This window comes from Ambystoma mexicanum, chromosome 2p, assembly GCF_040938575.1.
Source record: "Ambystoma mexicanum isolate Mex_15411 chromosome 2p, UKY_AmexF1_1, whole genome shotgun sequence".
NCBI lineage: Eukaryota > Metazoa > Chordata > Amphibia > Caudata > Ambystomatidae > Ambystoma > Ambystoma mexicanum.
In genome coordinates, this window is record NC_090923.1 from 340,770,470 (window position 1) to 340,785,738 (window position 15,269).

The following is a 15,269-nucleotide window of genomic DNA, read 5'->3' on the forward strand; positions in this document are numbered from 1 at the left end:
TTCTAATAGGGCTAACTAATGTGTTTCCACTGTCGCCTTTCCAGGTGCCGGGGGGATTTGAATTTGGATTTAAAGTTCCTAATGGGAGCTCCGTTTGAGCCCTTACATTCTTGTCCGTTGCGACTGTTGTCCTTTTACAATTGTATTTTTAGTTGTGGTTACTTCTGCACGCACAGTGAGCGAGTTACAGGCACTTTCTGCCAAGCCACCCTTTACTGTGTTCCATAAGGACAGGATTGTCCTGCGGGTGTGGCCTTCTTTTCTTCCGAAGGTTGTGTCGGAATTCCATTTGAGCCAGAAGGTGATTCTTCCGGTGTTTTATCCTCCTTCACATCCTGGTAAGGAAGAGGAGAGGCTCCATAGGTTGGATCCTAGAAGAGCTTTGAGTTTCTAGCTCTCACGGATGTCCCGGGTCAGAGTGGACGATCAGCTCTTTGTTGGTTATGCTGGAAGTCGCTTGGGACAGGCTGTTTCCAAACAGACCTTGTCTAGATGGATCGTTTTGACGATCTCTGAGTGTTACCTTTTGGCGGGAAAGGACCCTCCAGTAGGCTTGCGGGCTCACTCTACCAGGGGTGTGGCTGCCTCCACTGCTCTGCAGAGGGGTGTTCCGGTTTGCAATATTTGCGAAGCAGCCACATGGGCCCTTGTCCATACTTTTGTGAGACACATTGTGAGACACTATTCCTTGGACTCCATCCATGGGCAGGATTTGGCTTTGGTAAGGCAGTCCTTTATTCAGTAATTTGATTGGGCATTCTAAAATTCTAAAATTCTAAATTGTAAATTCTTTTCCCACCTCCATAAGTTGGTACTGCTTTGGGAGTCTGTCATAGATGTGGAATACATCGGAGGACACAATCCCCTCGAAGAACAAGTTACTTACCATATCTGGTAACGTTCTTCGATGGGATGTTCCTCCGACGTCTTCCACATCGCCATCCCAGCCTGCCCCTCTACTGAATTTCATATGCGATTGCAGCTTAAGTTTCCGCAAGGCTTTCTGCAGTCATACTGGCAGGAGATTGGTGCCACACGTTCTGGGGAAAAAACTATAACTGAGTCTACGGGCGCTGTGCGTTCTATATATAACATCCGTCGATGTCGACGCTCGACGGAGGCCCTCGAGGGACAAAGGATCGTCGCAGGACGCCCTCTGCCGAAAATATTCCAAAGCAGCACAGCTGTGGACATTATCTGTCATAGATGTGGAATACGTCAGAGGAACATCCCATCGAAAGAACGTTTCCCAATATGGTAAGTAACTTGTTCTTTTCAAGCGCTCCTCGGAAGAGGTTTCCTTCTTCAAAATTACATTAATCATTCAATTCTTGAAAGGGCTTACTAATGTATACCCTCCAGTCCCTTTTCATGTCCCAACTTGGGATTTAAATCTGGTACTTAAGTTTCTAACTTGTATACCTTTTGAGCCTCTGCACTCCTGTCCCTTGAGGCTTCTAACATTAAAAACTGTCCTTCTTGTGGCCTTAACATCAGCCCGCAGGGTTAGTGAGTTACAGGCTCTCTCATGCAACCCTCTGTATACTACTTTTTACAATGACAAAGTGGTTCTTAAGGTTAAACCCTCTTTAATTTAATTTAATATTTATTGTGTTATAGTTTAAATTATAAACTTTACACAAATTTAACATTAAATAACATATAAAATTAAAACATAATCCAAGTACAATTTTAAATACAAATAATTCATAATCCAAAAGCTATTTTAAATACAGGTGATTCATATCTTTCACAAAAAAGAAAAAAGAAGAAAAATAGAGTAAATCAAAATTAAGATATAAGATTTATATACATACAATCTATTTAATAATTACCTACATATAATAAATGTAGCCATCTAAAAAGTTATACCCAATCTAGCTTCAATTTGCAGCCAAATAGTGTACAAAACTGTCAGCAAGCATATGCTGTTAGAGTTGAGACATTGATGCCAAAACAAGGCTTCCCCAATATGTGTGATTTCATGCACATAGCTGGCAAAAAGAGGGGAACATATGCTAGCCATCTCAGGACATTGTCAACAAATGCTTTGCCGTCTCCAACTGATCTTGAATTTTACATAGTCGGCATATGCGCTTCTCAGCGGCAATCATGTCTTTTCTCCCCGTGGTCATTAGCGTGGGTAGTTGTTCCAATCTGAGCAACAATATAAGCCGTCTAAGTCTGACAGATGGACAGATATTCAAATATCTCTGGGGTTTCCTAAAATCAAACAATCTATATTGCACAAAGTGGTAACTACTCAGGCTCTTAAGATCAAAATTCTCCAGCCAATCCCAGAGATCTACGTGTTTGCTCAGCGCTCTGTTTACTTCCTCTGAGTATTTACCAATACTCTTTCTTACCAAAAGTAGTTTCTGACTTTCACTTGTCACAAAAGATCATATTACCAACGTTTTTCCCTCCTCCTCATTTGGGCAAAGAGGAGAGATTGCATAGACTGAGACCCTAAAAGGGCTCTCAGTTTTTACATTTCAAAAATGTCAAAATTGCGTCAGGATGACGTAGGTTATACTGTCCATAAATTGGGATAAGCTGTGACAAAACAGACTATATCCCGCTGGATCATTTTGGCTATAATTGAGTGCTACAGATTGGCGGGAAAGGACCCACCAGATGGGCTTCGAGCCTATTCCTCTAGGGGGATGGCTACTTCTGCGGCTCTGAAGAGGGGAGTCCCTGCAGCAGATATTTGTTCAGCTGCAACATGGGCATCAATGCATACCTTCATCAAGCATTATTGCTTAGATGCTGCTTCTCTTCCAATTAAGGTTTATTTGCCAAAGCGGTACACAATCATTCTGGTACGATAGGAATAAAAATGATTGGCCCTGATGAAAGACGATTAGTCCGAAATGCATAGGCCTAATTTCTGATGCATCTACAACTATTGAATACAAGCTATTAATTACTGATTGAAAGATTAAATGAAGATTTGATTGCACAAGCAATATCATTGAAACTGTGCTGTTTATTGAATATAATATAGAAACGATAAACCACATCAGAGTGGTTTTAGGGAGTGCAACCCACACCGCTGGCTTCACGATCAAGGTCTCGTTTTCGTCCAGAAGGTTACCCTGTTCCAAGAAACTAGGCTGCCCTTCTGAACCTCTGCCCACAAGGTCAGATTTCAGAAATCCATTTTATTAAACATTTTCAAGGAGGCAGGGATTTCACGTGTTAAAACCTTATTTAACAGGATAAGTAAGAACGTTGCCCATGATTCATGGTCTTTTTTTAGTACTGCTGCCGAAAGGCCATTTGTCCCCGGCACCCGTGAGTTTTTCAGTTTAGTAATGATCGTAATCAAACTGTCCAGGCTAAACTTCAATGGCCGTAGCGGTTGACTCTTCCCCGAAATCATATAGTCTCTCCCACCTTCATACGTTTTAGATTCAATGTAAGCCATCCACGTCTGACCCGCAATGGGATTTAGAACTTTTATTTCACAAGATCCCCTGGCTAAGCATAATACCCTCAACATAGATCTAGGGTTCCTACTTCTTAAGGCCTCAACCATGCGTTGCCAGTTCTCATTTAAACCCAGAGCCCTCCTTCTTTTCAGCCAATTTCGATACTGATTTTTAATTCCATGTTTCTCCTTCAATTTCACGGGGGAGGACGTCCCTACTAAGTAACCGCTTTGCCATAAGTATTTCAGAATCATAGGGTCGAGCATGCCTTTTATCAGAAGTCACTAGCATATTCCCCTTTACCCTCCCAACTTCATGAGCCATATGGGCTATCCTGGACTCAAGTTAATTTGCTGTTTCGAATAAAAGTGTGTCATAGGCAGCTTCCAACCTCTGGCTCATTACTCGGATTACTCGGCAGGCTTTTTGTGTACAGGCAAGGGACAGGGGAGACGGTTTCTGGCTTGATTTGAATTCAACACACCCGAACCCATATCCCAACAACTGGTCTAGTTGTAGACTAAGAATAGAATGATCACTAAATTTAGTGGGCATACTTTAAATTCTTTCATGCTTTCCAGCAGTACACCATTGCCACACAAGTAATCCAAAGTAGCCTATCTAAGTTTCATGTAGGTTTACCTGGAACATCACTGGGTGTCCTCCCATACAAAGATGCCAATTCCTACTCAGTGAGTAATTACACCCATTTTTTTTACCCCTTTGATTTGATTTATTTTTCACCAATATACTGTCAGTTGCTATATTACTATATTTTGTTTTAATGGAGGATTTGCCACATCGGCATTAAAATCTCCCCCCGCCAAGATACTATCATTGTGGGGGTCACTGCACTTTGACGTTATGATGGTGTCAACATACTCAAATATATCACTGGTACTTTTGGCCATCGGCCAGGTTGTATGGGTTAATCAGTAATAAACACTTCTCTCCAGCTGTTCCCTTAAGCAATATCTCAGTTGCTAATACATTTCTGCTAGGATCGAGCCATAGCACCCAAGTGGAGCTGAACTCCTGACTAACACCTATAATTTGACCACCAAATAGTTGCAATTTTTCCCCTTTTTTGGCCAATGCTTGGAAAATTGCGAATCCATCAACATGAAAGTTAGTCGTCAACCATGTTTCTTGCAACATAAAGATCTGAACCTTGAGTAACTTGTCCAAAGAAGGCCCCCTCGACAATAAATGGGAGTGGCCCCTCGTATTCCAGGTAACCACCTCACATATTCATTTTTGTGGACCCTCAACACATGGTAATAGGCTCTTTAACCAGTTCCACCCCTTTACATGATCATAACTGCTTGTTGTAATTGTGCTTGCTTTAGATGTGACAACAGAAGACTCATTCTTAGTGGGCTTTTTACAGTGTTCGCAGCAGGTAGAGGGAACCTCTTGTCCAGCTCGTAGCCCAAATAACAAAGTGATTCTTGTTGAGCTCTAATTAGCGAAGCTGTTACAGACAGAAAGCAATGCACATGTGACATAATATCAAAACCCAACTTTAACGGTTCTATGACCTCAAAGTTAGAAGAATTCAGGATACGCAGAGATGGAATTTTAGCAAATAGTCTGGGCAACTCCAGTCTATTGATGTGCTTCTGTGTATTTGTAGTCAGTTTCTCCTATTGTTAGGACACGGGGTCCATAGGAGGCATAACTGTTTTAACCTTTTTATTAGTCTGGATCACCCCCTCTGGTATGGGGCGGAGAGCATTTGTCATTGACAGATTTTATGCATTTTGATCTGGGTTCAAATTTCCTGCAATTTCCTGAACGCCTAAAACACTCTTATTCCAAGCTACTTGTGCCATTTCAATAGCACTGGTGGTATTGTCTTTTAGGAGCCAGCTGGTGAGAGTATCTGCACTTTGTTGATGACACTTTCTCTGCGAGTTGCTCTTTTTCTTGCTCTCTTGATTTTAAGTCTTTGTGATACTACTGAGACAATAGTTGAGTTTAAAGACATTACTGGCCTTGATTTGCTATTACTTGCCATTCATGTGCACTCTTTAACTGCAGATTTTTGAGACATTTCTGTTTATGGGTCGATAGCTCACGGGAGAAGGTACAGGAGAACCTGGTTGTAGAGTTATACCATCCTCTTCCTGGGGTTCAATTATAATACGCACGTTGTCATTTGCCAACTCAGACTGTGGCTTGATGCCTAATAGCCTAGTGTCCTTCACTTCTTGTGCCTGAAGAGAACTGCAAAGTAATTAAATTGATGTACCTTGTCTTTGCATCTCATCATGAATACGGCCACACAGTTTTAGTAAAATCTTCACTGCAAAAAATTCAGCACGTCACTGGAAGTAGAGACCCTTGGGTGAGCCGACCTGTTTGTACTTGCCTTAAAATATCCAGCCTCACAGCACCTCGATGTTCTGGTGCCCCTAAGTTCGTAAGTGAAGCATGGAACAATTTTGGTGTAACAGAAAGCTGTTGCTGGTCTTCCAATCTGAAAATGGAAGATAAAAGCATGGCTACCCCACTCTCGGGTTCTAAAGGACTTCCATTTTGCGATATTTCATAATACGATGATAGGCGGGCGGTATTGTAGAGAGCGCAGCTAGCAGTGGAAAACCATTTACAACATCATTTTACAACTTCGGAAGAGGTCCCTATGGGCCACCAAAAAGAGACCAAGAAACCAACAAAAGCCAGGTGAAAAGGGCACAAATTTGAGGGGGCCCAAAAAGTGGCCCTTGAATCGCTACAATAGGGATTATTCTCACTTAACAGATAACAATCGAACAAAATGGGGTGAAATGGCACTATATTTCTTTGAGCTTTACTGCATTCGAAAGACATGCTGTCTGTATTGAAAAAGTATCTTGTAGGACATTTGCTTACTAACTCAACATTTATATTTACAGTTTCCCTTGCCAAATGTGGTCTTGTGCGCCACACACCAAGAGAATAAGCGCTTGTTTGGATTTGTACTTCGTACAGCAGGTGGAAGAGTTGAGGGTCGGGCGGTATCGGTCTGTTACATATTTGAATCCAACAACGAGGGAGAAAAGGTACTTTTATATTTTTGCTTTAGCTCATGCAACTAGTTTTCCTATTTTGTACTTCGTTTTGTTAACCTTCACTAAAGATTATAAATCTCTTTAATTTACATTCTATAGCAAAGGTTTTATAATTTCAGTGATGACCATGTGGTTGCATTTTGCAAAACACATTGCAAATCGTCAGATTCTCTTACTGTGCATCAGTTTGCCACGGCTTTGCCACTCCTTATTTGTCCATTCAATTATTACGAGCTTCATGGAACCAGGGGATTTGTTTGAATGGCCGTTTGTCTCCCATAGTTGAACTTTTTTTATGGGCACTTTCTCGGTGCAAGCGCCACAAAATCTTAGCTTTCCATCTATTTTGACCATTCCTTCTATGTGGTAAAGGAATGACTTAATGATGTCCTTACTGTCACAGTATTTTTCTTTTTCTCTTCCGGCATATGCTGACTGTTATTGGCATTTGTGGTGAACAAAACATTAACAAAACATTAATTTCATCGGCAGGTGTTTAAAGCTGCTTAACGCTGGAAACATTTACATCATATGCTGACACCTAAGATTCCAAATAATACAAGGCACAAAGTTGTCAAAGATAGTGTACTGCTGAATGTTGTTGCCCTCTAACACAGCTCTGTTTAGTGGGGTCCTATAAATGAGGGCTTGTTTACTATGCTGCCTGTCGTCTTCATCTTTTAATTTACAATATAGGGAAAAAAACAAATGTGGAATTAAACTAAGCACACATTTTCAAAACCTTTGTGGGATATTTTGTAGCAGATAAATCGGTATTGTACGATTGGACCGAAAAAAAAGGTCTGACCGTACAATATGACTGAAAAATGCTACCACCAAAGGTTCGAACACCAAAGGTTTGAACCTTTGGTGGTAGCATTTCAGGTAAGTAAAAAAAAAAAAAAGACTGCGGAGTGTCCCCCGCAACACCCCGCTCACTATACTTTATAGTATAGTGAGCGGGGTGTTGCAGGGGAAACCCCTGCAGCCCCCGTATTATGTAAGTGTGTTTGCATGAGAAAGGTGCAAACTTTTGGTGGTTCGCAACTTTGTCATGCAAACTTTCCGGCCATGGCAAAATCAGCCGCGGTCGGATCACTTAGAATCGATAAATCACAGCACAGCACTAGTCTGATAGAATATTTATCTAATTTTACCATGGCACTTAATTTTGACTGAGCCACCATGTTAGGCTGCGATAGTATATTGCTAGGTACTCAAACGTCCGGTCCCCTTTACTCCGTCCTTGTGGGAGTCCCCCAACATGGGGATAGTACCAGAACCTTTGGCACCAAAAGAAATGAGCTTACTCTTTAAATTGGGCATAGCGTGCATGGCTTCAGGCTTGGGCACGCCCCGGCGCCTCACCCCAGTCCCTTTTTCCGCGCAAATGGTGTCAGACCTGGCAGCCAGCGTAGAGACCTTTTTTAGCTTTCCACTTGCTCCTCGTAGTTTAATTATTATTCCACTTCCCTTCAGTGCCTCATCTCCCCGGCGCATGTCGGCCACAGGAGGATTCACAAGGTGTGCCTCTTGTGACCGCTCGTTCCCAGCCTCTGAGCCCCATGCACTCTGTCTTGTGTTTGGGGTCCGACCACCTCTTGGACTCGTGTGCGGCCTGCAGTGCTCTTGGTCACAGGGCATTGAAGAATCTGCTGTCGCAGTGGAGAGAACATCTTCCACACTTCTCTCCCTATCCACTTTAAGGACTTAATCTATGGGACCTCTCGTCAAGACAAGGTAGGACCTTTGTTCAGCATGGCTCCACAGCACGGAGACTCCTTCCCCGAGGTTCCTTGCATTCATGTTCTGGGAGACACAAGGCCCCTAAGGCTACCAGCTCCCAAGATGAGGGGCCCGGGGGCTCTTCCGGGCATCCGGGGACAGACCTGAGACCTTCTAGGCTACTGGCTCCCAGGCTGAAGGGTCAAAGGACCCTACCTTGCTGTTCTCGGACGGACGATCAGTCTCATCCTCTTCTCCTACCCAAGGGGGTAAGGGATTGTCGAGTGCCACCCCCAAGAGTCGCTCCTCAGCTAGATCCAGCACGGCTACCGGCACAGGTGACGAGGTCTTCCAGCCTACCGGAACTCGCTCCGAGGCCATCATCCAGGTTGTTTAGACTACCGGCCATCCGGCTGAAGGCTCAGCGTCTACCAGAGGGCTCTCTGAGGTCGACGTCTCTGCTTCGGGGGCAAGACACAAGCTGTATCCTTTAGTGTCTGGGGCCTCTCTTGGCTCGGGGCCTCCGCGAAGACTTCAAAATGGCAGAGCGCATGTGGCAGACCTTGCCAGGCAGGTAGCCATCTTGGATCCGGCTCGGGGCCTGCCAGTGCTTTCGCCCAAGGAATGGCCTTTGCTGGACGATTCCAGCCCCCTTCCTTCTGGAAGCGACAGCAGATCCTACGGTGCAGGGTTTTGGTCCCTGCAGGGGTACATTTACCCATCACATCCCTACATTACATGCATCAGGCACCTCAGCGCTTTGACCAGGAGCGGAGGCCCAGTGCCTCGGAGGGCAGTGTTCCTGGGGACCTGACGAATAGTGAGGACTGCTTCTTCAAACGCTTCCTCTTCCTCATGCCTTTCCGTCAGATGAAGGGGCCCCTCAGATGAAGGGGCTCCTGAAGGACATTGTGAGGTAGGTTATCCACTATACGGCGTGGCCTCAGCCCCCTCCACTGGGGACTCCTCCCGTTCCTTTGACGCTTCCGGTGCTGGTCCCTCCTTCGGTTCAGGCCCTACCGGTCGTACTGACCCTTCCACCTCCTTCTGTACCACCAATGCCTCCCCCTCAACAGCCGTTGGACTTGTTTGCGGCTCCGGTCCTATGGGCTGAATTCCCCTTGGCCTGTGAAAAAGGGGGCAGGAGGTGGGGCGATGACGAGGATGATGACGCCCAGGACGATGAGCCCTCGGCATCAGTTAAGTCCTTTCATGACCGCCTCCAGAGCCTGGCTGAGTTTTTGGGGGTCCCGCTTCCTGAGGAAGCCCCCGAGGAGTCTGATGTGCGTGCATGGTCCAGGACGGAAGCCCTCCCTCATATCAATCTGCTCGAACTCAGGGCAGTGTGCCTGGCCTTCAAGGTATTTTTGCCCCTAATCAGAGATGAGTTGGTTTTGGTCAGTGCAGACAATTCTACTAAAATGTTTTACCTGACCAAGCAGGGTGGCCCTCTTGCCCCCTCCACTGCATGGAGGCGGTTTTGATCTCGGAATGGGCCCCTCACAGAGAGGATTTGGATTTCTGCATTCCACCTGCCAAGGGAAGCAATGCAGAAGTGTAACAACTGAGTCGCCTGTCCCTACGAGTGGGATTTACACAATGACTCCTTGTTGCCCCTGTTTCAGCGTTGGGAGTTTGCTGACCTGCTCTTGTACGACCTCTCCTCTGAATGCCAAGTGCCTCCACTTTGCCTCATGATCAGGTCAGAGTTTGGGGGTCACTGGGAGACGCCTTCCAGATCTGCTGGCACAGCCGCCGGTGTTGCGTGTTCCCTCCCACCCCTTTGCTGCAGTGGACCCTGCGCAAGTTCTGGACTTTTGTGGGCTACAGCTTTATCTTGGTTGCCCCCCACTGGCCTTCGAGACCCTGGTTTTCGGATCTGCTGCAGTTGTGTTCCCAGGGTCCCAGTATAGAAGCAAAAGTACTAGGTTCTGCCACTGGGCTCGCAACAAGGGTCTGGACGCTGTCACTTGTCCTCTGGATGCCGCTGTGGCTTTTTCAGCTCACCTGACTCGATCTTGAGTTCAGGTGGATACATGCTGCACGTTTTTGGTGGCCATCTGGGCCTACAAGAATTCCCTTGAGCATGTGTTTTTGGCAGCCAACCCGGCGGTTAAGGCTCACCTTAAGGGCTTGTCCAGACTTTTTCCTCCTGTGCTTAGTCCGCACCCGGTCTGGGAGCTCAATGTGGTTCTTGCAAGCCTTTTGAGCCGATGGCCTCTAGGAACATCCGCTTGGTGACACTGAAGACTAAGGTCTTACTATTGGAATATAGATGGAGCAAGAATAGAACGGTGGATTCCTTACGATATTTAGGCTATTCCTTGTCCAATTCCAATTCGGTCAAAGCCTGGTTTACCGGTTTAAAAATCAATGCTCGTCCTCTGTCCTCACAGATGAGAATTATATATAAAAAACACTGCAAGTTCGCTCTGTTACCGATTGTAGAAATGAAGGTGGAGCCAATCTTACTTTTTGGATTGGACACTTGCCTCTTCGATGTGGATGCTGTTTTAAACGGCCTCCAAGGGCAAATGTGGAAACAAACACTGGGTCTGGCCGTGGCTGTTCCGAATTCAATAATTCGGCACAAATTGGTTCTTTCACCTTTCCCATCGAGATTCTCATCGCGGAAATTAGCCAGATATGCAAAAATGCTGGTCCCCCCCTCACACTTCTCTATATCAAGATCTCAATGGTCTTTTATTAGATGGCAATCCTCCTTCCATTGTAGCATTCGTGAGACAAATGAAGGCGATGTTAGCGAACATTAATTCTACAGTTGAAGATCTAATTCAAGGTTTACCGAGTGTGACGCGTAAGCTGTATGAATGGGACTGGCTTAAAACTATAGAGACTAACAGTACTTATAAAACCTACTCCGAGTATGCACTATTCCCGAGGAAAAGAGAATTTTGTTCACCATACATTGCAAAGTCTCCTTGTGAAAAAGCTTGAACTATTTATCTTCGATTTAAATTAAATCAATTTCCCACGCTCGAACGTACCCAACATTGGTATACAACTTCACTCTCCAATACTGGGACTAATTGCCGCTTTTGTGGAAATAGTGATCAGTACGAAACATTAAAAAATCTTGCTCTATATTGCTTGCAATTTGAAGTAGAGAGTCGGTGTCGAATGGGTAATTTTTATCCGGAAGCTATGGAACTAGCACATCAATCTTTCTGGGAAAGATGCTTAAGTGGAGATATTTGTTTAGTCGTGGCACTTATTCGTCTACTACTAAAAGTCGAGGAAGAATTGAATAGGGTCAATTTGCCTTTAACATAGAGTTTGAGTTTTCGAATGCAGGGGGGGGATGCATTTCTTTGACTCTGATGTTAGTTTAGCATTTCCAGCACTGTATTAGACTAAGAGGTCGAAATATATATAATTTGAGTGTTATATGTTTGTAAATTGAGTGTTATTTGATTGTACTGCTACTAAAGTGGTCCTACAAGTCAGAAGGTCAGGTTCAGTTTGTTATTATCGCCCGATTTTAAAGGAATGGGGCATAGGAACCATATTTCACTGGTTTTGAAGTGAAATACAATTGTCTCCTAGGTCTTTTGAGTTCACATAGGGAACTAATATGTTTAGTTACTGTTAGGGAGAATTCTCTGTTTAGGCTGAATTTCGTAACCTAGTGAGTCCCCCAGCAGCTTTGCTGGATTTTTGGGATTTCTTTTTTTCTCCTGCCAAGAGTGAGACTCTTTTACCCTCACTCTTGGTCATGATTTGAGTGTGTTCCTTTGCCTCTAGATGTGTTTAATGGGCTATGGGGACTTTTACTCCATAGGGCTTCATGTGTTTTTGTGATGTGTGTTACACAGCACCCTCAGTGCAGTAACACAAGGGTGTCATAGGGACCCCCCAGTATAGACTCCATACCCTGGGACTGACTACTGTCTCCCAGGACATGTAAAGTCACCATTGACTTTACTAGTCTTGAATTCTGAACAGAACCAGTACAAACCATCATATTGTGGACGTACTGACTGGGGCAATTCGATTGCCCCGGGGTCTGTTAGTCGAGGGGGCACGTCTCCGCCCCCCCTGATCGAGTTTTGGCTGGTGGCAGTGGATACTACTTTTTATATTCAACCGCAAATATTTCTCTATGGGATTTTCCCATTGTTCGAGGCTACTATCTTTATTTATTTAATTACGATAGCCTCGAACATACCCCCGGTTTATTTAATTATTATTAATTCTCCGGTTGGTATTTTTTGCCAAAACTCGGTTCTAAAATGGCGTTTGTGTTCTCTTCTGTGACTCCAACCCAAGTCGAGCCCTTTGTTCCACTTTTTGGCGGGCTTCTCCACAGAAGCCCTCCAAAGTGGTGCCACTCTGTCTGGGGTACTTAGGAGGGTTGGAGGGGGATTTAGGCACCCTGGATTGAGTTGCCTAGGCAACTTAAGTCACACTCCGTCCTGATTGGCCCAAGTGGTGAGCCGGCCGGCTCACCACTTAGCATGTTTGAGTGACAGCTAGGCTGAGTGAATGGGGGTTTTCTGCATAAAAGCAGGGCTTTGGGGACTGGAACTTCAGAAGTCGCCACAGGACCTAAGAATCCGACGAGGGAGAAGTTGAGCCGACCTGCCACGACAACACCACCGGTGGAGCCCTGCTGGACCGCCTCACCACTTTTCCCAACGACAGAGGAGATCTCCCGCCGGAGAGTCTTCTTCCTTTGATTGGTGGGGATAACCAGTTTCACTGTCTTTCCGCCTTCCTGACGCATCTCGTGGCTGCCTTGCCTGTGCCAAGCACCCTGGCAACTGGAATACCACGTTTTACCACGACCGCGAAATAAAGGGTAATACCTTTAACCGGAAAACTCCGCGGCTGGTTTCTTCCCTGGCAGTGCAACGACCTTCATCTTTCCTCCAAGTCGAGATCTTCTCTTCCCCTGGACGACGCCGAGACTTGCAGCCGCTGCCAGGAACAACTGCCACCGCTGGAGGATCCTTCCCACTTAAGGTACCGTGTTCCGCCTGGCTTCCCTTGCCACCGACTGTACGGGGTAGATTTAGCCCCCGGCTTTCGAACCTCGGTTAGCCTGGGACACCCTGGCTAACGTTTCTGAGCCGCTCTAAACTCTTTTCGAACTCTCTGCAAGACTTTCAAAGCCTAGTGTAACTGTGTGATCTTGGGTGCATTCGTGCTCTGCTCTCTCTAAGAGTGGGCCCAGCCTGTGGACTTTTGCTCACAAGTGACTTTTGCTCTTCTGCCTTGCTAAAAGTGTTCCTAAATCTTAGAGTGGTGTATCTTCACATATTCTGTCTTTTTCCCTCCCTTGTACCTGAACTTATTGGCGTACCATCTATAGTTAACCGCTCACCTCTGTCTGGAAATAAGTGGTGTTAACTAAGACTTGTCTGATAAGGAATAAGGGTTGTATATATTATAATAGTAACTGTGTTTAGAGTGTTTTACAATAAGAGTGCTGGAGTGTTTCAAACAGTGTGTTTTAAAATAAATACTTATATACTTTGATACCAAAGCTCTGGTCAGTGTTTGCTTGTGCTATTGTGTCTGAGTACCTATTGTGTATACTTTGCATACTGCCTAACTCTTCTTGAGGGAAGTCTGACTGCTCAGCCACAGCTACCAGGTAAATCTGGGTGGTACAGACTGCTACCAAGTGGGTTTACTGCTAACACCTGTAGTCCTAAATCTTTTGCAGTGTTCCCAAAGGGAACTGCACAGGTTTCTGCCTAACAGTTACGATGTTGCTATTCTGAAATGTTTATATTAGAAGTGACCATAATATGGTGTCTGAGTATGGGTATCCTGTGGTAAATTTGTGTTACTTTATGTAGAGTAAATTAAGAGTGTTTGTCTAATATAATGGATTTTTTCCCCCAGAAAGTTTGTCATGATTGTATTGAACATTCATGTTACTCTGTTTTTGCATAACAATATGAAATGATGTATACAATTTTAAGATTTTTTTAAAATGTATTTTCTATTTTGAGCTTATTTCATGAATGTAACTTGCTTGTGTTTTTATATTTGCATATCTCTTTTGTAAGTCATGTGCAAATCAAAAACAATAAAATAAAACAATAAAGACAGTTTTATTGGTGGCTCTGACCTCTGCGCGCAGGTTTAGTGAGCTGCAGGCGTTGTCATTGTGCGAACCCTTCACCACGTTTCACAACAACAAGGTCATCTTGCGCACTCACCCTAACTTCTTGCCCAAGGTGGTCTCTGTTCCATCTGAATCAAGAGATCAGCCTTCTGGTGTTCTTCCCAAATCCACTGTCGGAGGCAGAGAGGGCCCTACATTCCTTGGACCTCAAGAGGTTTCTCATTTTTCTCTCTCAGATGAAATGCTTGAGGAAGTCCGAGGCACTCTTTGTGACTTTTGGGGGATACTCCCATCTGACTCTCGGGCATCCAAGGCTTCCGTCGCTCATTGGATGGTCTTGGCCATTTTAGAGGCCTACACTGCCATGAGCAAACCGATTCCGTGCGGTCAGAACGAAAGCCATGGCCATCGCGTTTCAGAGCCATGCTTCTTGGGAGGTCATCAGCAAGGTGCCCACTTGAGCCACTGCAGACCCTAGGCAGTTGAACGTGGGGAAGGGAGTTGTTACCTAAGGCATCTAGCAGTGGCAGAGAATGTTCAGGTAGATGAGCTGAGAATGTCATCAGCAGCCAACTGCAAATGGGAGCTCAATGCTCAGATCCTCAGGGAGTTATTTACTGGCAAGGGCCACCCTCTGGTGGACTTGATTACACCAGAGTGGAACAGTGTGTCCCCATTTCGTCTCATGGAAGGGAAGAGGGAGAGGGGGGGACGTGTTGTTGAGATCATGGCACAATCTGTTTACTGACTCGTTTACCCCACTTCCTCTGATCCTGAAGTCACTATACAAATTCATAATTTCCGGCTGAATTTCTGGATATTCTTCTCGAGCAGGAACACAAGCTGGTACACCTCTGTCCTTATTCACTGTCCTTGGCTCTCTGGCACCTGAAGAACTAGCCCATGCACACTTGGGCCTTTTCGGATGACAACCTCTGGGTATTTGGTGCA

At 45.0% G+C, this 15,269-nt stretch overlaps 1 protein-coding gene across 2 annotated transcripts in view; it reads left to right on the plus strand.

Moving 5' to 3' along the window:
* APPL1 (adaptor protein, phosphotyrosine interacting with PH domain and leucine zipper 1) overlaps positions 1-15,269 on the plus strand; it is an 820,938-nt gene that overhangs the window by 653,292 nt on the left and 152,377 nt on the right. For both annotated transcript variants that reach the window (XM_069643674.1, XM_069643675.1), the window contains exon 19: positions 6,338-6,484. In XM_069643674.1, coding sequence (XP_069499775.1) covers positions 6,338-6,484 — 147 coding nt within the window. The remainder of the gene's footprint in view (positions 1-6,337; positions 6,485-15,269) is intronic.